The 24250-nt window shown below is 41.0% G+C and overlaps 1 protein-coding gene across 6 annotated transcripts in view; it reads left to right on the top strand.

Moving 5' to 3' along the window:
• Window positions 1–24250, top strand: part of HSF2BP (heat shock transcription factor 2 binding protein) — a 136907-nt gene that overhangs the window by 78100 nt on the left and 34557 nt on the right. For 4 of the 6 annotated variants that reach the window (XM_057505055.1, XM_036912147.2, XM_057505066.1 and 1 more), the window contains one exon: window positions 5811–5914. The exons of the other annotated variants lie outside the window; for them this stretch is intronic. In XM_057505055.1, the coding sequence (XP_057361038.1) occupies window positions 5811–5914 (104 nt within the window). The remainder of the gene's footprint in view (window positions 1–5810; window positions 5915–24250) is intronic. 6 annotated transcript variants of the gene reach the window in all.

Below are 24250 nucleotides of genomic sequence, written 5' to 3'. Positions count from 1 at the left end.
GCTGCCTCAAGTCACTGTTGGTTTGTACCCCTGCTTGCAATCCCCAGTTGTCATAAGCAAGGCCTGGTCAGCGAGGAGTTGTGTGTTCGAAGCCCCTGTTCTCTGGTGCAGAGTCGGCTTGTGAGCCCCCGGAAAGACCAGCTCATGCTTTGTGAACAAACGAGCATTCTTACATTTTTGGGCAGACCAGCCCTGGTGGCAGCTCTGTTGGCAGATCTGAGCCCCGAGTGATGGGTCACCATCTCAGGACCAGCGGGCTGACTTCTGCAGAGTCCCAGCTTCCAAAGAGGAGTGAATGTTTCCAGAATGGTCAGAGTGTGCACTGTATCTTTTGAAAGGGCCTCCAGAAGCACTTCCACAAAATGTCTTAAAACAATGGCAGTGCTTTAGAATTAAGCTTCTGGCACTAAGCTTGGAGAAGGAACTCTGAAAGCACACACCACCCAGGGTTCCGTGGGCACTTGGCTCATCCACCGTAAAGTCCCATGTGCTCCGTTCACTGTGAACTTCTGGTTTGCACAGACTGCATTTCAGCTCTGAATTCTCAAGGTCTAGTACAAAGAGGGTGCTTAGTAAATGCTGCTAAATGAGCAAATGCGGTACAAATGTTTGCTACCTGGGTTATGGTCATACCTTGTTAAAAGTCATACAGAGTTCTGTGCATTTGGGTGGCCTGACACCTTCTTCACATAGGAGCAGCTTCCTGCCAATTGAAATCTTCAAACATGTTTGGGTTTCTAAGTTGTTTCCAGTCAAAACTTTAGTAATCATAGGTAGTAGGAAAGTTACCATTCAGGACATTATAACATACATCTAAGATGTTGATTAACAGTTAAATATTTTGAAAAGAGAAGTATATTTTTAAGACAAATCTTAAGGTTCAGATTCCTTAATTTAGTGTCATCAGCATTTCCAGATATTAACGAAAGTCAGACAAGCTTCAAAAGTGTTTTATCTCTAACATTTAGGGTCTGGGAACTAACATATATTGTTTTCCAGGCAGTAGAGTTTTCAGCCACCAAATGTTTAATATCCATTGACTTGCTAGTACTGAGTAATAAATTGGTAGTTGGTGCTAAGAATATAATCTCAGTTCTTCTGAAAGACCTTTTCGGGGTTTCAGCCTATCTAGTTGGATCATTCTGTGTACATTGAAAAAAACCCAAATCTGTATTTGGCTCTTTCATAAGAAAAAGGCAAGTAACCTAATACATATGGGCAAAAGAGATGATCTGGCAGTTCACAAAAGAAACATATTGGCAAGTTTCATGAATATGGAAAAGATTCTCAAGCATTTGTAATGCAAATTATAGCCATAATGAGATGCCTTTCCTTCCACTCATTGAAAAAAATTGGAGTCTGATGGTTCTGAGCTCTGGAGGGGATGTGTGACCTGGTAAATCTTCCACCTGTCCACTCTGCCGGCAGGCGGCAGGGGTGGAAGAGGCACATGCCTGGCACAGGCAGTTCACTTGTGTACACGCTGCAGAGAAGGTTTTACCAGTAAACCAGGTTGCTTGTGTAGAGATGCCATGGCAGCCGAGCTTGTGATAGTGTGCACTGGGAAATGCCCTGTCAGACCATCGTGATTAGCTAACATGCTGGGACCCAGTGAGAAGATGTTAGAACTGTACAATCAGCACAGACACCTTGCAGTGGCGTGGAAGGGAAGCCAAGATCGGCAGGTTCCGTGCAAATGCTGTCCCAGTGTACGGAAGTGCATGGCCGTGGTGCATCCCAGGTGAAGCCTGCCTTCTTGAAGACTGTGTCAGAGTTCACAAAGGAGGTCTGACTATGGTGATAAGGTTTCCTTTTGTGGCCAGGGAGGTGGGTGTTATATTGTTCTTACCTTTCTGGGTGTCTTCACTGTTGCACAGTAGATAAAAATCTACAGATACTTGATTAGGATTACATAAATTACAGAACACAGATTTTAGGTTCTAACTTGATTGGGGATGGGGCACAGAATCTAAAATAAGCATGTTGTGTGGTTAATTACTGCCTTCCTCTTTAAAAATGGGCAGGCTCCTAACTGCAGTTTTCTGGCTGATGTTGGGTCCGATGTCCGGGTGTATTGCTTTGCCAGTTGCTTCTCTTTCAAATAGCGCGTGCAGGCTTTCATGAGAATTTTACGGCACATTGTTCCTCAGAATTACTTGAGGTGCTGATTTGGCTACTTTGGGTTTTAGGATGAACTGTGGTTTGTTTCTGGCAGTGGACATCACAGCTGCCTTCTTGTTTATTTTTATTGCTGGTTTGTTTTGAAGTATGGGGTGTGTTTATTCTTTGTCACTCCTGGGTTCCAGGCTGTGATTTCTTGTAAGTGAAGAATAGGTGGCTGGGTCGTGCCAGCTTTACCTCAGTGATTCAGCCTTGCCCGTCAGCCTGTCAGGAGCCCTCTGTGACCTCTCACCAGGACAGCCGGGCCAGCGCCCGATCTGGGCGGAGCCAGGTGAGGAGAGTGTTGGATGAGAGTTGCTCGTGTGTTGTTTCTGCGGCATCTCAGGTTTGCCAGGGCCTTTTTTTTTAGCCTCATCTTCAGTTCTTTTATTGTCAGTGTCAGATGTATGTAAAATTCTCAAGACTGCAGAGACCAAGAAGGTTCTCTTTGGTGCTCAGTAGTGCGTTTAGAGTGAATCTTCTGCTTAGGAAACAGAACTTGCCTACCCTTCTTGTCACTGGAAGAAAAAGTCTGACTCCTAATTAACAGTGGTTTGGGAAGCGACATTTAATATCTCTCTGAGAAGAACAGACTGATTGGGCCGTCTTCTTTGACTAGGCAATCAGAACCTTGATACATTATTTACAAAATACTTCTGGTTGGAATAGAAACATTGGCATAGGAAGCATTTGCATAAGGAGTAAACTCATTCTGGGTTTACTGTTTGCTGGTCCTTGTGTGACTTTGGAGAAGTCTCTGGTCTTCCCGGGATGTAGCCTGGCCATGGCATTAGGTCTCAGGTGGCACCAGGGCTGTTGCAGTTGTGTTTGTTCCATCTCAGCTCCTAAAGGGTTGATGATTTTGACCAAATATGACATTTTAAAGATTTGTCACTTTGTGAGTTGTTTTTGCCATCATAGAGTTAAATGGCAGTCAATAAAGAATTCCAATTGCACATATATTTTGAAATTTGTACCATCTTACGGTTACCCAGGTGGTAACTTTGCCTTTCAAGGTCTAGAGAAGATTGACTTATTTTCGTGCTCTAAAGCAAGGACTGGCAAACTTTTTCTGTTAAGAGCCAGATAGGAAGTATTTTAGGCCCTGTGGGCCATCCAGTGTCTGTGGTAGTGGCTCAGCCTGCTGTCCCCGCATGAAAGTCCTATAGACAATACGTTCCATTGTCTGTGTTGTGATCTGCATTACAGACTTTTCTCTTTGTGGAATACTGTGTTAGAGACCTCGGAAAATTCTGGTTAAGGTGCTGAATTTTCCTCATGAATACGATATTTTAGCAGCCCTTAATAACTCACTAAATACTAGTGAATAGATTTTGGATATGTGTAAAATTGTCAGGAAAATGGAAGGATTTGCCATTTTGGCTTATTCTGTGGTCTGGGAGGAGCTAAGGGTCATGATCTGAGAACTGGGCATCTCTACTCTTGGGTGCTAATCTAGTGCTGTCTGCAAGGGTGCTGTAGCTATGCCTGGACTTTAAAAGTGCCAGGAGATGGGAGGAGAGAAAGACTGCGGATGCTGTGCTCGCTGAGGCCGCCCACCTCTGGGAGCCGATGCACTTGCTCCGTCCAGGAGGAGCTGTGCTCTGTGTGCTCCGTGCACTCCGTGTTCCCAGTTCTGCAGCGGCCCGTGTGGCTCTGAGGACGAGTCAGCCATGGAGCTGCTTTTGACAGGCTAAGGTTAGAAGTCAGCTGTTGAACAGAAAACCATAATAAACGTTTCCATGGTGTACCTGTGTGCGTGCACCATAATGAGTCCCTTGTTCATGGGCTGAATCACTGTCACCAATTTTCTTTTTGCCGCAGGTCCAATATGTCATGGCATGCCACTGTCACAGACCCCATCTTTATTTAAAATTCTGATATATTGCTTATTGTGGAATTTTTGCAGTAGTTTTTTTTAAAATTTGCATTACAATATATTTAAAATCTTGGTTACTGATGGCCTTTAGCATCCCGCAAATCTGTGCCCAAGCAAGTATCTTACTCTCCTCACCCTAGCTGGTGCTGCTAGTTCGATACTTGACTGTGCACCAGACATTGCCGAAGATAAGGAGAATGGGTCAGCCTTACTGGACTCCTACACCCTGGCTTCTCCAGATGGTCAGCAGCCAAAATCTGGGCCGGGTACCTTGGTTTTCCAGCTCTCACTCTCCACCGGGCTCTGTAGCCTCCGCTCAGAGCAGTGCAGTCCAGCACCAGCCAGGGCCTGGGTGCGTTACAAGCGTATTTCTGCGCCTCCCTTGCCTGGTGCCCTCCTTTCTGGACTTCCTCCTTCCTAGCCTTGCTCTGTGTGCTACAATGTCTTTAGCTCTAGTTCCTGGTTAGTGTTTCTCTTTTCCCTGTGTCAGCTACACTTGGATTTTACAGTTTAATCATTAGCTTTCATCTTTGTATGTTCTACTAGGTTCTCTTTCCATTGCCCTGTGAGTTGTAATACTCAGTAGCTCTTTGACTGTGTTTTTAATTTTTTTCAATTATTTATGCCTATTAAACATGCCCATATTCTGTTCTACACATGGGGTACTTGTGGTGTCTTACAGTTTTTACATTCTGGCTCTCATTGGGTCTTTGTGCTGTTAACTGATAAGGTCTTGTTTTTCCTGTTTTTTTGTGATTTTTTTATTATGAACCCACATTAGTTAGTGCTCTATTTCTGGAAATTCTAGGAAAATCAGGTTGAGGGCACTGTTTCTTAAGAGAATGTTTGTTGGGCTTGGCCAGGCAGCTGGAGTTCCTAATCAAGGTCTGCTCTGTGTGAAAGTCACTGGCTTGTGGATCTTCAGGCCATACGGAAAGTGTAGATTCATACAAAGCTTGAAAGCTCACTCTTCCCTGGCTTTCTGCAGGGGCCTGTGATCTGAGGCTCTGCATCCCTATCTGTGTTGATCTGAGGCTTCTCCTCCTGTCCTCTGCATGAAGTCTCTAATACTCTGTGCTTCTGGAATTTTTCATCTTTAGTACCTGAATTAGTGCTCTTATTGGGTTCCTGATCAGAGTTGTTTCCCTTCGTTTCTTGAAAGCACATCCATTCAATTGTGTGGGCTTCTTTTATTGCTTTGCAGTGTGAAGTTTGTGGGGTCTCTGTGTTCTGCAGTGTTCTCAGAGAGCTGTCTGATAGTGTTCCGGTTTTCATTAGCTCCCTCTTGCCAGTTGTGGTCAGACCCTAACAGAGCTTGTGTGATCCCCTTTACTTCTGGGGACTGTGTTGGTGGTGGTTAAGGACGGCCAGGTGGTGGTGCTCTGCACTGCATGTGCTGTGGATTAACCAGGCCGTGGGGCCTGACCTGGCTACCCACACATCATGGATAATGTTTGTGGAATGAAAAGATAGGATTCAGTTTTAACCATTAAATTTTAAAGTCCTGAACTGAATTTTGAGAGTACAGTATACTTATGAATTGAGGGTTACCTGTATATAAATGCAGGATTGATAATAAAAGAGATGACTCAATAGATACGGTTTTGAGGTTTCCTGTGGGCCCCTTTCTGCACTCATGTAGAATTCTGTAAATTGAACATCTGAAATGTAAGGAAACCACAAAATACGGTGGCTAGTAACCAGATGTATTTAGGGTAAAATACAGTTTGGAGGGGCCAGTATTTCAACACTATTTTCTTTTGCATTTCAGGTTAATGCTGATGTCCCTGTACAATGTGAGCATCAATTTGAAAGGCTTGAAGTACATCAGTGAAAGTCCAGGGTTCATCCCTCTGCTGTGGTGGCTTTTGAGTGGTAAGGAGGGGGTTTACCTATACATCTCCTTGAACAGCATGTGTGCCTGTCCTTGTGGCTGAAGGAAGTTGTAAAGGATTATAAATTAGGATTGATTGTACCAAGGTGGTATTTCTTAAAATGAAAAGAGTTCACATTAGAGAAGACTTGGTGGCAAGCTAAATTTTTTCTAGTTCTGTCTCTGAAGTGTTGCTTTCAATTTAGTTTTGATTCTATGACACAAAAAATTATCTGATAAAACAGCTGACAAATGGCATTGTCATTGTCACACTGTGTGAACAGTACAGTAAATATCATTGTCTGTCGTGTTGTCTGTAGCTCAATATCAGATAAGGGAGAAATCCCATTGTTAAGGAATGTGGGGAATTGGTGTTGCAGCTCTGAAGTTAATACCTATATAATGATGTGTGTTTTTTTGTTTTCTTTGAAACAAAAAGCTCTTTTTGCTGTTTCTCTTTCTCTTCTCCCTTACCACCAGTTAACCTAAAATTTTGTCCCAATCTCTTCATCATAATTTTTAACACTATGTATTTTGTAGGTATGTATTTCATGCAAGTGTGAAAAAAAGTTGACTTTACTTAATGTTCCACTTGGTGGTAAATACTTATTTTTTTTATAGTAGCTTTTTTGAGGTATAACTGATGTGCAATACACTGCACACATTGAAGGCAAACATTTGATAAGTTTTGATGTAAATACACACCTTTAAAATCATCACCACAACCAAGATAGTGAATGGGTCCGTCACCCCCAAAGGTGCCCTGTGCTCCTTGCTGATCTCCCCTCCATCCCTCTATTTCCTGCTTCCCAGAACAACCATGTCCTTCCTTTCTACATGATAGATTAGTTGTCATTTTCTACAAGTTTATATAAACAGAATCATTCATTTTGTATTCTTTCTGCCCAGCTTTTCTCATTTGATATCATTACTTTGAGATCTAAGCTGTTGTGTGATTTAGTATTTGATTCCTTTTTAATGTGGGTAAGCTACAATTGCTTTAATTTTCATATGATGATGGACATTTGGGTTGTCTCCTGGTTTTGGCTGTTATAAATAAAGTTGTTATGAACATTCTAGTATGTCTTTACATGGACACATGCTTTCACTTCTCTCAGGTAAATATCTAGGCATGGGATGTCAGGGTCATCTGGTACGTGTATGTTAGTTTTTGTGAACCTTCCAAACCATTTTACAAAGTGGCAGCAGCATTTTGGTCCCCCCACTGCCCCCAGCACTGTATCTGTGCTCCCCTGGGTGCACGCCCTCCCCTCCCCCCTGAGCAGTGTGTCTGTGCTCCCCTGGCTGCTTGCCTGCCCTCTCCCTCCCCTCTCCCCCCCCACAGCGTGTCTGTGCTCCCCTGCCTGCTGTGGACTTGCTGTGGCCAGTCCGCTTGATTTTAGATACTCCAGCTGGAGTGCTGTGGTCTTAATTTGCATTTTTGTTGTGACTAATGATGTGTAGATCTTTTCATGTGCTTATTTCCTATCCATATATCTTTTCTGATTAAGTTCCTGTTCATGTATCTTGCCCATTTTTAACAAATTGTGTTCTTTCATTTGAGTATTGAGAGTTCTTTGTATATTTTGCGTATAAATCCTTTGTCAGATATGTAATTTGCAAATATTTTCTCCCAGCTTTGCTTGGTATTCATTCTCTTAAGAGCATCTTCAAAGAACAGAAGTTCTTAATTTTGACAAAGTTTATCATTTTGTCTTCTATGAATAATGCTTTTGGTGTAGAAATCCGCTTGAGGGGGCTATGTTTGTATTACACAATATCGCCTACCCAGGTTGGGATACTTGAACAAACAGCTTTTCTTTTTGAAGAATGTGAACCAAGAGACCCATAGAATCCAAGGGAGTTAGGACTTAAGCTATGAGGTGACTGTCCAGATGGTTGTCATGGGTCATGTGCAAGCAGGTGATGTCAGTTGGAGGGGAGCAGGGATGGTAAAAGGGAGAGAAAATGAAGAATACTTAATGTCCTTTTTTCCCTTTTATTTTTTTATTTTGTTATCATTAATGTACAGTTACATGAACAACATTATGTTTACTAGACTCCCCCTATTATCAAGTCCCCACCACATACCCCATTACAGTCACTGTCCATCAGTGTAGTAAGATGCTATAGAGTCACTACTTGTCTTCTCTCTGTTATACTGCCTTCCCCGTGCCCCCCCACATTGTATGTGCTAATTGTGATGCCCCTTTTTCCCCCTTATCCCTCCTTTCCCACCCATCCTCCCCAGTCCCTTTCTTTTTGGTATCTGTTAGTCCATTCTTGGGTTCTGTGAGTCTGCTGCTGTTTTGTTCCTTCAGTTTTTGCTTTGTTCTTATACTCCACAGATGAGTGAAATCATTTGGTACTTGTCTTTTTCTGCCTGGCTTATTTCACTGAGCAAAATACCCTCTAGTTCCATCCATGCTGTTGCAAATGGTAGCATTTATTTTCTTCTTATGGCTGAATAGTATTCCATAGTGTATATGTACCACATCTTCTTTATGCATTAATCTACTGATGGACAGTTAGGTTGTTTCCATTTCTTGGCTATTGTAAATAGTGCTGTGGTAAACACAGGGGGCCATATGTCTTTTTCAAACTGGGCTGCTGCATTCTTAGGGTAAATTCCTAGAAGTGGAATTCCTGGGTCAAGTGGTATTTCTATTTTGAGCTTTTTGAGGAACCTCCATACTGCTTTCCACAATGGTTGAACTATTTTACATTCCCACCAGCAGTGTAGGGGAGTTCCCTTTCTCCACATCCTCACCAGCATTTGTTGTTGTTTGTCTTTTGGATGTTGGCCATCCTAACTGGTGTAACGTGATATCTCATTGTGGTTTTCATTTGCATTTCTCTGATGACTAGGGATGTGGAACATCTTTTCATGTGCCTGTTGGCCATCTGAATTTCTTCTTTGGAGAACTCTCTGTTCAGCTCCTCTGCCCATTTTTTAATTGGATTATTTGCTTTTTGTTTGTTGAGGTGTGTGAGCTCTTTATATAATTTGGATGTCAACCCTTTATCATATCATTTATGAATATATTCTCCCATACTGTAGGGTGACTTTTTGTTCTATTGGTGGTGTTCTTTGCTGTACAGAAGCCTTTCAGCTTAATATAGTCCCACTTGTTCATTGTTGATGTATAGGAATGCAACAGATTTCTGTGATTTTTGCTTTTGTTTTCCTTGCCCAGGGAGATATGTTCATAAAGAAGTTGCTCATGTTTATGTCCAAGAGATTTTTGCCTATGTTTTTTTCTAAGAGTTTTATGGTTTCATGACTTACATTCAGGTCTTTGATCTATTTCGAGTGTACTTTTGTATATGGGGTTAGACAATAATCCAGTTTCATTCTCTTACATGTAGCTGTCCAGTTTTGCCAACACCAGTTGTTGAAGAGGCTGTCATTTCCCCATTATATATCCAGGGCTCCTTTATTGTATATTAATTGACCATATATGGTTGGGTTTATATCAGGGCTCTCTAGTCTGTTCCATTGGTCTATGGGTCTGTTCTTATGCCAGTACCAAATTGTCTGGATTACTGTGGCTTTGTAGTAGAGCTTTAAGTCAGGGAGCATAATTTCCCCCAGTTTGTTTTTCCTTCTCAGGATTGCCTTGGCTATTTGGGGTCTTTTGTGGTTCCATATGAATTTTAGAACTATTTGCTCTAGTTTATTGAAGAATGCTGTTGGTATTTAGATAGGGATTGCATTGAATCTGCAGATTGCTTTAGGCAGGATGGCCATTTTGACAATATTAATTCTTCCTATCCTTGAGCACGGGATGTGTTTCCATTTATTGGTATCTTCTTGAATTTCTCTCATGAGTGTCTTGTAGTTTTCAGAGTATACGTCTTTCACTTCCTTGGTTAGGTTTATTCCTAGGTATTTTATTCTTTTTGATGCAGTTGTGAATGGAATTATTTTCCTGATTTCTCTTTCTGCTAGTTCATCGTTGGTGTATAGGAATGCAACAGATTTCTGTGTATTAATTTTGTATCCTGCAACTTTGTTGAATTCAGACATTAGATCTGGTAGTTTTGGAGTGGATTCTTTAGGGTTTTTTATGTACAATATTATGTCATCTGCAAACAAGGAGAGTTTGACTTCTTCCTTACCAATCTGGATGCCTTTTATTTCTTTGTGTTATCTGATTGCCATGGCTAGGACCTCCAGTACTATGTTAAATAAAAGTGGGGAGAGTGGGCATCCCTGTCTTGTTCCCGATCTTAAAGGAAAAGCTTTCAGCTACTCACTGTTATGTATAATGTTGGCTGTGGGTTTGCCATATATGGCCTTTATTTTGTTGAGGTACTTGCCCTCTGTACCCATTTTGTTGAGAGTTTTTATCATGAATAGATGTTGAATTTTGTCAGATGCTTTTTCAGCATCTATGGAGATGATCATGTGGTTTTTGTCCTTCTTTTCACTGATGTAGTGGATAATGTTGATGGATTTTGAAATGTTGTACCATCCTTGCATCCCTGGGATGAATCCCACTTGATCATGATGGATGATCTTTTTGATGTATTTTTGAATTTGGTTTGCTAATATTTTGTTGAGTATTTTTGCATCTATGTTCATCAGGGATATTGGTTTGTAATTTTGTTTTTTTGTGGTGTCTTTGCCTGGTTTTGGTATTAGAGTGAAGTTGGTCTTGTAGAATGAGTTTGGGAGTATTCGCTCCTCTTCTACTTTTTGGAAAACTTTAGGGAAGATGGGTATTAGGTCTTCACTAAATGTTTGATAAAATTAAGCAGTGATACTATCTGGTCCAGGGATTTTGTTCTTAGGTAGTTTTTTGAGTACCAATTCAATTCTCTTACTTAATGTTTTTGAATGCCAGTCTTTTAGTGCTATTTACACAGACTCACAGATTATTTCTTAAATACCCTTGTAAGACAACCATTATAATTTCTTTTTTATAAATGGGGAAACTGAGCACATAAAGGTGAGGTGGCTTAGTCAGGGTTCCATAGCTGCTCGGTGATAACATAACACTCAGGCTCCTGGTCCCACGTCCTAGCCACTCTGCTGAGTGCTTCTCCCCAGAGGTGCCTCTGAGATAGAAGCCTTAGTTCTGAGGACAGCTCACCTTCACTCGCTGCTAGTCTGGCCTGGCTTGGCCTGAGATAGGTGTGCTACAACCACCTGCCCCTGTCCAAGCTGGCACACAGCCACTTGATCCTTCAGCACCTTCCAGCTGTTTCCTTCCTCATGAAAAGAGTCTTAGGCTAAGGTTCCCTAGGGCTCTTTCCAGCTCTCGTACTCCAGAGATTTTCCAGGGCTGAATGAAAATCGTTGTGAGTTGCATTTTAATTTGTGCAGCTCTCTAGGTAGCAAGCAAGCCAAAAGTGTCACTGGAGATGGTGCTCCCTGACCAGGGTGGACTGCTCCTGCCTGAACTCTGGGTCTTGTACAAGAGCGGGTGGTGGTGCAGCTGCCTTGGCGCTCCTTTCGTCAGTGGGGCATCATGTTTTCTTGTCCGTAAGGATATTTACTGGTTCTTTTGGCATAGCACAGCCCAAACCCTAACAGATCTTTTCCATATCTTTTAATATCTTTAGAGTTACTTGTTACCATAGTCAAACAAAAACAATTTCTATCAAGCCCAGGATGTTTGACCACTGGATTATATGTGGAATTACTTTAACTTAAAAATTGATATTTGTTATAGAACTTGGTATGAATTTTTAGGAAAATGGATATATATTTTATTATAGAATAGGAAAAGAGGAAAAAAAATAGTTCCTTGAGAAACAATATGTGCTTCTTGGTTCTGGGTGATAGTGGTGTGATTGTTTCCAGAATACTAGGCCCTCATAATGGCTCAGAATTTGAAAACCACTTGTTCCCCCCTTAGCCTTTAGGTAGGTTTGCTTCATGCAAGTACACTCGAGGAATACTCATCTCTTCTACATTTTAAAAGGTCTAGGAATAAAGATTCCATTACTTCTCTTAATATCTAGTTCCTACTTTTAACAGTTTTCCCCTGAGGAAATTTGATAAATTTTAATGAACATGGACTTGGGACTCACTATACCCAGATTGAAATTGCACATTTTCTACTAACCTTTTAGTACTCCACTTTCCTGATGTGCATAATAGGGGTTTGTATCTCAAGGGTCTTATGTATATTAAGATGCAGTAGTGACTGGGCCAACCTCTAATATAGTAGGTGTTAAATAGGTGTTAGTTCCCCTTATTATTTATTATCTAAACCTTTCATGTGGCAATGAATGCTCATTTCCTTTTATTTTGTTTGACCAAAGGTGGCAAGTCACTTTCAAGTATCTGGACTTTTCTGATCCAGGACACAGGACCAGTTGGTATTAATTATCCCTGAGTAAATAATCTCATTTCCTTCAACCTTTGCTGGATTTCCTTTTCCTTTCCTTTATTCAGCTATGTGGCTGGCTTTTTCCCAGGCTTTCTCTAAATTCCTCACATTCCTCGTGAGCCACAGAACTGGCATAGAACTCCAGCACATAGCTGCTGAAGACAGAGTGCATCGGGATGAAGGCCACTTGTTATATGTTAGCAGTATGATCATACTTGTAATTTTTTTAGTGCTGTATTTCCTGCCTGCATATACAATGTTGAATAGGCATGTAGGCATTTGCCTCCCATCTTATGTTGATCTGGTTTGTCAAAGTAATGATGAAACATTGATTGTTCTACCAAATTTGTGTCTTCAGCCTAGACGTCTCCCTTGAACTGCAGACTCATATATCCAGCTATTGACATCTGCACATGGATGTTTAGTAGACATTCAGACGTCTCCATGTGAATACCGATAAACATCCAAGCTCAGTTCGTCAAGACTGGATCCCTAAGCGCCCACACTACACCCTACCGGCCGCCCTGTCTCAGGCGCTGACAATTCTTCTGTCAGCTTCTCAGGCCTTTAAAAACCTTAGATTAATTTTTGTCTCCTTTTTCTCTCACACCCACACCCAGTGTCTTAGGAAATCCTGTTGGTTCTACTTACAAAACACACTCAGAGTCCGACCCTATTCACCATTATCATCTGGCTTTGAGCTTCTATCATTTGTCCTTTAAGGAACTTGAGTAGCCGGCATACCTCCCTACAGTCCATCTTCCCTGGCTGTGAACTGGGAGCCGGGGGTACGATGGAGGAGATCCTGGCCCCTCTCCTTAGCGAACACACTCAAGATGCTGGGTGGCATGTAAAATATATCTTAAGAAGTGCTTCTTTGAGCAAGAAAAAAACTTTGACCAGAGCACAAAAGCCCAGGGGGAGTGAGATGCCGGAGAGGCTGACAGACCTGAGCTGACCCTGCTTTGAAGGCGTTTGTCAAGATGACCTTCAGCTTCCATGGTCTTGTCCTTAAAAAAATCCTTACAAATAAGGTTCCAAGAAGCCAAACTCACATTATTAAAAATCAGAAAATGAATGGGAAGCATCATCAGTGAAATAACAAATAACCTAAACCTGTGGAAGATTTCAGATACACAAATTATTGTATCAATATAAAAGAAGTGTGTTTAATTAATGTTTGAAGAAATAAAAGGCAAGGGATTAATATTAGTGAAGAGTAGGAGTTTATAAAAATCACCAAGCATATCTAAAAAAGGATCAAGTAATATGCCTGAAAATGAGCAATATGATTACAATTATAAATTTATTAGATTATATATAGTTGAAGGGATAACTAAATTGATATAGACGTATGTGAAGAAATTTCCCAGAATTAAGCACAGAAAGCAGAAATGGAAAATGAGAACAGGTAAGAGACAGAGGAGAGACTAAGAATTTAATTTAAGATTAATCAAAAAAAAAAAAGATTAATCAGAGCTCTAGAAAGAAGAGAGAGTGACAGGGATAGAACAACATTTGAAGAGGTAATGGCTGAGACAAAATTGGGTAATGTTTCCCAAATGTACTTAATTTGAGAAGTCCACTTAATTATAAGCAGGGTAAATGGAAAAGGCTTCTACACTTAGACACATTGTAATGAAAACTGTAGAATATTAAAGGTAGAGAAGATCTTACGAGCAGGCAGACAGAAGAGATACATATCTTCAAGGGAATGACACTTAGACTGACAGTAGACCCCTTAATAGCAACAATGCCATGTCTTAATGCTGAGAGAAAATAGCTGCCGACCTGAATCTGTCTGCCTCCTTCCCCCACAACAAATGTCTTTCAGGGCAAGGGCGCAGTGACATGTGCCAGACAGACCAGAACTGAGACAGTCCGTCACCAATAGACCCTCGTAGTGGGAGATTCAGGATGCACTTCAGGAGGAGTGTGATCTCAGACAGGAAGTAGGGTTGCAAGTGAGAATAATGGTCAGAGAGATGGTCAATGTGTGGGCAAATCTAGATAAATCCTGACTGTGTAAAACACACAAACAGAACTAAAGTGATGGAACTGGACCAAGAGCAGAATAAGCACATGCACTGGGAGAAGGGAAGTCAGACTTAGAGCATAAGGAGGCCCAGGCCCGGCCAGGGGTGGCTAAAATAATGGTTAACGCCCAACTTTGATAGTTTGTATGCAGGTTAAAATTTCTAGGGTAACATGGAGATAATAGGAGAACATACACCTGTAACATGAATACAGGATAAAGTGGAATTTGGAAAATAACCCTAAGATGGCAAGAAAGAGGAAAAGGGAACAGAAAAAATGATAAGATGGGAGCAGTAAATCTAAATATATACCCAGTTACAGTATCTGCAAATGGACCAAATGGTACAGTGAAAAGATAGTAATGTCATACTGGATTTAAAACAATCATCCGATTTTCTGTTGCTTGTAAACCATCCATCTAAAATTTAAGAATACACAAAGAACTTGAGATTAGAAGGAAAGCATACCAGGCAGATTCTCTTCAATTCCTTAGAAGGATATAACAATTCTGAACTTGTATATTCACTTCCTAATATAATATCAAAAGAAAACAAACCCTGGAAAAAATATAAGAAAAAATTCAAAAATCCCCCATGTTCAGGGGGATTTTAACACACTTCATTCAATGTGTGGTAGGTGAAAAAGACCCAAGTCTCAGCAAGGATATGAATGATTTGAAAAGCACAATCAATTTGCCCTGCTGGGTACATAGAACTCTTTAACTATATTCAAGTACACCTGGAACATTTAGAGAAGTGCTCATTTTCTGTGTTATAAAGCAAGTCTCAACAAATTTCAGATTAAAATCATGTGGAACATCTTCCTTGATCACAATAATGTGAGGCTGGAAATTAGTAACAAAAAGACAGTGAAATCCCACCTATAGAAATTAAGTAACCCATGAGTAAAAGAAGAAATAATATAAATCAGATATTTTGTTCTTACTTTTTTTTTTTATTAAGGTCATTGATATACAATGTTGTAAAGGTTTCACATGAGCAATATTGTGGTTAAAACATTCACCGGTATTATCAAATCCCACCCCACAACCCATTGCAGTCACTGTCCATCAGCATAGTAAGATGGTATAGAGTCACTACTTGTTTTCTCTGTGCTATACTGCCTTCCCCGGGACCCCTCTACATTATGTGTCCTAATTGTAATGTCTCTTCCTCCCTCCCTCCCCAGCCACCCTCCCCACCCCCTCCCCTTGGTAACCCGCTAGTCCCTTCTTGGGTTCTGTGATTCTGTTGCTGTTTTGTTCCTTCAGTTTTGCTTTGTTGTTGTACTCCACAAATGAGGGAAATCATTTGGTACTTGTCTTTCTCTGCCTGGTTTATTTCACTGAGCATAATACCCTCTATCTCCAGTCATGTTGTTGCAAATGGTAGGAGTTGTTTTCTTCTTATGGCTGAATAATATTCCATTGTGTATATGTACCACCTCTTCTTTATGCATTCATCTACTGATGGACACTTAGGTTGCTTCCATTTCTTGGCTATTGTAAATAGTGCTGCAATAAACATAGGGGTGCATATGTCTTTTTTCATACTGGGCTGCTGCATTCTTAGGGTAAATTCCTAGAAGTGGAATTCCTGGGTCAAATGGTATTTCTATTTAAAGCATTTTGAGGAACCTCCATACTGCTTTCCACAATGGTTGAACTATTTTACATTCCTATCAGCAGTGTAGGAGGGTTCTCCTTTCTCCACAACCTCGCCAACATTTGTTGTTTGTCTTTTGGATGTTGGCCATCCTGACTGGTGTGAGGTGGTATCTCATTGTGGTTTTAATTTGCATTTCTCTGATGACAAGCGATGTGGAGCATCTTTTCATGTGCCTGTTGGCCATCTGAATTTCTTCTTTGGAGAACTGTCTGTTCAGCAGCTCTGCTCTTTTTTAATTGGATTATTTGCTTTTTGTTTCTTGAGGTGTGTGAGCTCTTTATATATTTTGGATGTCAACCCTTTATCGGATATGTCATTTATGAATATATTCTCCCACACTGTAGGATGCCTTTTTGTTCTATTGGTGGAGTCCTTTGCTGTACAGAAGCTTTTCAGCTTGATATAGTCCCACTTGTTCATTTTTGCTTTTGTTTCCCTTGCCTGGGAGATATGTTCATGAAGAAGTCGCTCATGTTTATGTCCAAGAAATTTTTGCCTATTTTTTTTTCTTAGAGTTTTATGGTTTCATGACTTACATTCAGATCTTTCATCCATTTCGAACTTACTTTTGTGTATGGGGTTAGACAATGATCCAGTTTCATTCTCTTACATGTAGCTGTCCAGTTTTGCCAATACCAACTGTTGAAGAGGCTGTCATTTCCCCACTGTATGTCCATGGCCCCTTTATCATATATTAATTGACCATGTATGTTTGGGTTAACATCTGGAGTCTCTATTCTGTTCCACTGGTCTATGGGTCTGTTCTTGTGACAGTACCAAATTGTCTTGTCTTGATTACTGTGGCTTTGTAGTAGAGCTTGAAGTTGGGAAGCGAGATCCCCCCAACTTTATTTTTCCTTCTCAGGATTGCTTTGGCTATTCAGGATCTTTGGTGGTTCCATATGAATTTTAGCAGTATTTGTTCCAGTTCATTGAAGACCTTTGCAATCTTTTAACATTAACAGCAGACTAATAGTTTAAGGAAACTTTGTCCTTTTAACAAGCAGAAAAAAATTTTAGTTTTGCTGTATACTGGATATCAACTCTCATTTGCTTTAATTTCACATAGCATGACCATATTAAATTCTTCCACAAACTTCCTACATCTTTCTTTTTACATTCAATTCCCCCTCTTTAAATAAACAGCTGTACTTTAGAACAAAGTTACTCTTTTACTCTCCATAAAATGCATTTCCATTTCTCATACCTTCTCTTATCAAAACACACATTCTTTAGGATGAAGAGATGTTTTTCTTATTATTTTAAGTAGTTTTAATTAGAACTTAAAACCATTAGGAACCTTAATTTTCAGTGAACACTGAGAAGTAGGATATAGTAAACTGTTACACTAGCATTCATAGTAAACTGTTACACTAGCATTCTTTAGATTGATAAATTTATGACCACATTTTATAATTTCTGAAAACGTGCTTTACAGCACAATCTCTCACTAAGCACAAAATATGTCTACTTAACCTAGCGAAACTTTAAGGTTTTAGGTTATCACAAAGATTCTCAGGCTGTTTGTAGGTATACACACTGTAATACACTGTAACATACTGTTATTGTTAAGATGTTCACTTGCTACACTTGTTTACTCATTCCTAACAACCATGATAAATTACTCACAAAACTTTCAACAAACATTAGACAAAGTCAAGCCTCTCTTTAAGCATTTTTTTCTTGAAAGATTTAACAGATAACGTCAACTTAAATGGCTTTAGGTAAACTTAGGCAGCTGATAACCATAAGGACATGTCCATTTCAGTTCAGTTTTAATTAGCATTAATGCTTAGTATCTTCTATCAGAATTTTGGAAGTTTTTGGAATGCCCAATTTTTACAAGTGCTTGTCTTTAAATCAATATTTATTAATACCATCTGTAGGTAGAAAAATATCTTCCATTTACACATTTAGACATACAAACATATAGATTGAGACGTAATGACTACAGTTAGTCATACATACACAGACAGAAACTGATACAAATATTTTCTAGTTACTGATATTCAATTGCAAAATATTGTTGTAATTAAGGGTGTCATTTTGGGGCCATTTTTTTCTGCTTGGCAGTTTGTATTGAGACCAAGCAGCATTACAGAAGGAAATCAGCTTCTTTTTAGCTTATCTGATTATAAGTATTTTAGTTTTTAAGTTAAGGTCAGTTTTTAAGTTAAGGTCTAGACGGCCCCAGATGAACAGGGCCAACGAAGGCTCTGGACTGATAGGGGCTGTGTGTGTGTCCAGGTGGCTAGAAATGAAATGCACGTATAATTCTATCACCAATTGTTTAAAGCCAGGCTGTATTGCAGAAGATTAATTTCTTCTGTCTCAGGGAGTCTAGTTTAAAAACTTCTTAATTTTTGAGGATAATGGTGAACTTGATAAGTAGAATAGATTTTCACCCAAAAGAATTTAGAAAACTAGTTCCATATTGTAGTAGTCCACAGGATTTTTGACTATTTTCTTTCCTTGCATCAAAATAAATTGAGCTGCTTAACCTTATTATATTGTATACTTCTCTCAGGGGCCAAGCCCCTCCATTGGAGAGAGTTTGTATTGAGGCCAGACTTGTGTGCAGAAGATAAAGCACCTCTTTTTCAGGGTCTGGGGATCACACTGCTCCCAGTTCTTTAGAATGCATGCCAGAGGGGTGTCTGGCTTTAAGAGGAAGCTCCCATCTGGAAGAGAGAGAAAGACAGGTGTGCGACACCTGGTCGGCCTTTCCCTCTGAGGGCGTCCCCTTGCCTTGGAGCCTGGTCAGTCACCACCCCCTGCTGGGCCTGCTGGACTTAACCACCCCTCACCAGCATGGCCTGCACCTTGCCTCGCTTTCCCGCTTGCCTTCCCACTCAGCAAGAGTTGCTTCAGAGCTCTGGATTTAGTGGGGACCTCACCAGCATGCTCTTACTTTACCCCTTCTGGAAGTACTGATCTGGACCCTAGTTTCTCTGCACAGGCTTTAGCATAATACACTCAGAATCATTCTTTGAGAGGCCCCTGCCTGTCTGCTAAGTGCAGGACTGTGTGACTTCTTGCTGCTGCTTCCATGGGCTGCAGGTAAGGAAATGCCATAGCCCAGGAAGACTGCCTCCGAGGAAAAGAGGTCAATAGAATAGAGCCATGGCTAGAATTTAATCAGGCCATTTACATGTACCAGTATCGGGGTTGGTGTCTATACTCTTAAACACCAGTTTCTGCCACTGACTGGGAATTATTCTGCTAGTCACCCAGTGTAGCAAATTTGATCTGTGAGACAAGAGGTTGGGGGTTATCTGCAACTCTTGCATAGGCAGCAGCCTAGCCAGAGGTTCACCCAGGGCCATCAGCTCAGTTGGCTGGAACCGAGATCCAAGGACCACTGTCTGCTAGTCTGGTCTGTTTTCGGAGTCTGCAGATTAGGATAAGAAAGTAGGAAGTTGGCTCAGCCACTCCCTGACATTCCTGTTTGGAGGCAGGGGATCAAGGAGCAGCTTACACCGGGAAACCTTTCACCCGAGACAAGACTGGTAGCCAATGCTAATCATCTTTCAAGTGGCTAATGGGTGCCCAGACACATTTTATGAGATAAAGAAAGTGCAGCATTAAGTCAGGCATAAGAGTGAAGTATAGCTCTCCTACCATGCAGTGGTGTACATCGGGTTCCATGAAACTGATGAAGTTAGAGGCACACATAAAGTACGTAAAGGAAGTAAAGAGCACCCTTGCCTCACCCAGAGGCTGGGGCAGCCTGAAAAGGCAGGCGGAAAGTCAGAGTGAGAGAGACACTCTTGTGGATACCTGGTCGGGCTGTCGGGGTCTGATTCCAGACACGCGGGCCTTTGAGAAGCCACTGAAGTGCAGCCTCAGCCTAGACTCTTGCAGTTGCCCTTGGCCTTCCTCAGTCCCTCCCATCCAAGGAGAGCCTCTGAAAGGGAATCCTGGCCTCCACCCAGTTGACTTTCCTGGCTCCCAAGGGAGACGGGGGATCCACTGAGGGAGACGCAGGGGAACCTGTCGCTTGAGACTTGAGATCGGCAGCTGGGCTTGTCCTGTTTAAGTAGCTGACAAGCACCCCATGTTGTGTGCCATAGGTGGCATTCTTGTATAAGGAGAGTGAAAGAAAAAGGCAGGCTTGGATGGCAATACTCACCTCTGAAGTTATCCTGGATGAGCCCCCAAAGATGATACTGGGGTTCTTGTTCACAGAGCTGAAGAATGAACTTTGCAAACACTCAAGGTAAGAGAGTAAGGTAGAGGCTTTTATTTACAGATAAAGTGAGAAGACAGAGCTCCTGGCTCATGCCAGGAAGGGACAAGAGAGTCCTTAATCTCTGTTTTTATATGGTCATTGACCCATTGATTATTATTATTATTTTTTAGGGTATTATTGATATACACTCTTATGAAGGTTTCACATGAAAAAACAATGTGGTTACTACATTCACCCATATTATCGAGTCCCCCCATACCCCATTGCAGTCACTGTCCATCAGTGTAATAAGATGCCACAGAATCACTACTTGTCTTCTTTGTGCTACACTGTCTTCCCTATGATCCCCCCCACACCATGTGTACGAATCATAATACCCCTCAATCCCCTTCTCCCTCCCTCTCCACTGCACTCCCCCCACCCTCCCCTTTGGTAACCACTAGTCCTTTCTTGGAGTTTATGAGTCTTCTGCTGTTCTGTTCCTTCAGTTTTGCTTTGTTGTTTTACTCCACAAATGAAGGAAATCATTTGGTATTTGTCTTTGTCTGCCTGACTTATTTCACTGAACATAATACCCTCTAGCTCCATCCATGCTGTTGCAAATGCTAGGATTTGTTTCTTTCTTATGGCTGAATAGTATTCCATTGTGTATATGTACTACCTCTTCTTTATGCATTCATCTACTGATGGACACTTAGGTTGCTTCCATATCTTGGCTATTGTAAATAGTGCTGCTGCAATAAATATAGGGGTGCATCTGTCTTTTTGAATCTGAGAACTTGCATTCTTTGGGTAAATTCCTAGGAGTGGAATTCCCAGGTCAAATGGTATTTCTGTTTTTAGTGTTTTGAAGAACCTCCATATTGCTTTCCACAATGATTGAACTAGACCCATTGATTATTTAGGAGCATGTTGTTAAACCTCCATGTGTTTGTGGGCTTTTTTGTTTTCTTTGCATAATTTATTTCTAGTTTCATGCCTTTGTGGTCTGAGAAACTGGTTCATACAATTTCAATCCTTCTGAATTTACTGAGACTCTTTTTGTGGCCTAGTATGTGATCTGTTCTGGACAATGTTCCATGTGCACTTGAGAAAATGTGTATTCTGATGATTTGGGGTGGTGTGTTCTGTAGATGTCTGTTAGGTCCATCTGTTCTAATGGTGTTGTTCAGTGCCTCCATCTCCTTACTTATTTTCTGTTTGGTTGATCTGTTCCTTGGAGTGAGTGGTGTGTTGAAGTCTCCTGAAATAAATGCATTGCATTCTATTTCCCCCTTTACTTCTGTTAGTATTTGTTTCACATATGTAGGTGCTCCTATGTTGGGTGCATAGATATTTACAGTGGTTATATCCTCTTGTTGGACTGACCCCTTTATCATTATGTAATGTCCTTCTTTGTCTCTTGTTATTTTCTTTGTTTGGAAGTCTATTTTATCTGATAAAAGTACTACATCTCCTGCTTTTTTCTCCCTATTATTTGTATGAAGTTCTTTTTCCAACCCTTCACTTTTAGTCTGTCTATGTCTTTGGGTTTGAAGTGAGTCTCTTGTAGGCAGCATATAGATGGGTTTTGTTTATTTTTATCCATTCTGTAACTATTATGTCTTTTGATTGGTACATTCAATCCATTTACATTTTGGGTGATTATCAATAGATTTGTACTTATTGCCATTGCAGGCTTTAGATTTGCAATTACCAAAGATATGAATGGCAGCCTCTTTCCTATCTAACACTTTTTTTCTCCCTTCATTTTCTTCCTAATGCACTCCTTATGTATTAGGTGTCATATTCTGTACTTTTTGTGTATCTCTTGACTGACTTTGTGGGTAGTTGATTTAATTTTAAATTTGCTTAGTAATTAATTGGTTTGCTTTCTTTACTGTGGTTTTATTTTCTCTGGTGACAGCTATTTAGCCTTAGGAGCACTTCCATCTATAGCAGTTCCTCCAAAATACACTGTAGAGATGGTTTGTAGGAGGTAAATTCCCTCAACTTTTGCTTATCTGGGAACTGTTTAATCTCTGCTTCAAATTTAAATGATAATCTTGCCGGGTAGAGTATTCTTGGTTCGAAGCCCTTCTGTTTCATTGCATTAAATATATAATGCCACTCCCTTCTGGCCTGTAAGATTTCTGCTGAGAAGTCTGATGATAGCCTGATGGGTTTTCTTTTGTATGTGATCTTTTTTTCTCCCTCTGGCTGCTTTTAATACTCTGTCCTTGTCCTTGATCTTTGCCATTTTAATTATTATATGTCTTGATGTTGTCTTCCTTGGGTCCGTTGTGTTGGGAGATCTGTGCACCTCCATGGCCTGAGAAACTATCTCCTTCCCCAGACTGGGGACGTTTTCAGCAATTACCTCCTCAAAGACACTTTCTATCCCTTTTTCTCTCTCTTCTTCTTCTGGTACCCTATAATTCGAATATTTTTCCATTTGGATTGGTTGCACAGCTCTCAATATTCTTTCATTCTTAGAGATCCTTTTTTCTCTATGTGCCTCAGCTTTTTTGTATTCCTGTTCTCTAATTTCTGTTTTATTTACTGTCTCCTCTACCTCATCTAATCTGCTTTTAAATCCCCCCATTGTATGTTTAATTTCAGGTACATATTTTCCAAAGTTTCTATCTTTCTTGAAGTTCTCCTTGAGATCTTGAATCTTTTTCTTTAGCTCTGTGAGCATGTTTATGACTTTTATTTTGAAATCTTTATCAGGAAGATTGATGAGTTCACTTTCACTTAGCCCTCTTCCTGGTGTTTGAGAGATTTTAGTTTGTATCAGGTTCTTTTGCTGCTTCATGTTCTTGATGTCTCCTATGAAATAACAACTTTGTGTAGGCGGTGCCCTGTAGTGCCCAGGAGCTCTACTTTCTAGAGCTGCCCAGCACCTGGAGTGATGGTGGGGGTGGCAAGCGAGTGGTGCCGGTGCCTGCCGGGAGAAAAGAGCTCTTTCCTGCTTCCCTGTAGCAGTGCCTGCTTCCACTGGCAGGGCCAGTGGGCCGAGCATGCAGGGAGCAGCCTCTGCATTAAGCCCGTGTAGTTACCATATGTGGGGCTGCCTTCCAGCTGGCCTGGCACATTGGCAGGGGCATCAAGTTTGTGAACTGGTGCCAGCTGGGAGGAGGGAGCAGCAGGCTGCATATCACAGTGGGGGGCCTCAGGGCTGCATTGCCAGCTAAGGGGATGGAGTGCCTGAAGCTCCTGAAAGTTCCCAACGTGCTGGGCTGAGTGCTGGGATGATTTTGTCCACCTGTCTTTTCTCCTGAGCAGCAAGCTCTGTGCAATCATTGCCTCTTTAGCACCCCTCTCACAGTTGGAAAGTCTTCCAAAGCATCCGCCTTTCTTTTGTCCCAGAGTGGCCGGTTGTGGGACCTGTTCTCCACAAATGCCTGGAATCTCAGTCTTTCCACGTATTCTGCCTGTCTTTGCTTTCCAACCCCTCTAATCTCCACAGCACCATGTAATGTGGGTTCATGCTCCTGGACTGGCTCTCCAGGGCTGGGTGTTTAGCAGTCCTGGGCTTCTACTCCCTCCCCGCTCCGTTGATCTTCCTCCTGCCGGTGAGCTGGGGTCAGGGGAGGGCTTGGGTCCTGCTGGATCATGGCTTTGCTACTTTACCCTTTTCTGTGGTGTTTTCTCTTTTCCTGAGCTGTAGGCCATCTGTTGCAGTCTTCTTTCTGATTGCTCTTTCAGGATTAGTTGTATTTTCTGTATTTTTCTGTTATATGTTATTTTGGGACAAGGTTTCTTGCCTCACTTCTCATGCCACCATTTTGTTTAATCCCCTAAATCAGATACTTTGAATGGAATAATAAAAATATTACTTATTAAAATTGAAGTGTAAGTCAGTATTTAGTGAAAAGTTTATTGGATTAAAGGAGAAAGCAGAAAATTAATGAGCTTAAACATCTACCAGTAAGAACTTAAAAAAAGAAATCAAACAACCAAAATAAAGTACAAGGAGGAAAGTAAAAGATAAAAAAAAAAGTAGAAATTCATGGATTATACTGGTCAGGTTCAACAGTACATTTGAGCTGGTAGTAAGAAGAATCAGGAAATTTAAACTAGATTAACGAAGATTGGAAGAGCAGAATTTCTATC

This window comes from Manis pentadactyla, chromosome 1, assembly GCF_030020395.1.
Source record: "Manis pentadactyla isolate mManPen7 chromosome 1, mManPen7.hap1, whole genome shotgun sequence".
NCBI classification, from domain to species: domain Eukaryota; kingdom Metazoa; phylum Chordata; class Mammalia; order Pholidota; family Manidae; genus Manis; species Manis pentadactyla.
Note: the sequence above shows the minus strand (reverse complement) of the source record. Positions and strands in the feature narration are given on the sequence as shown.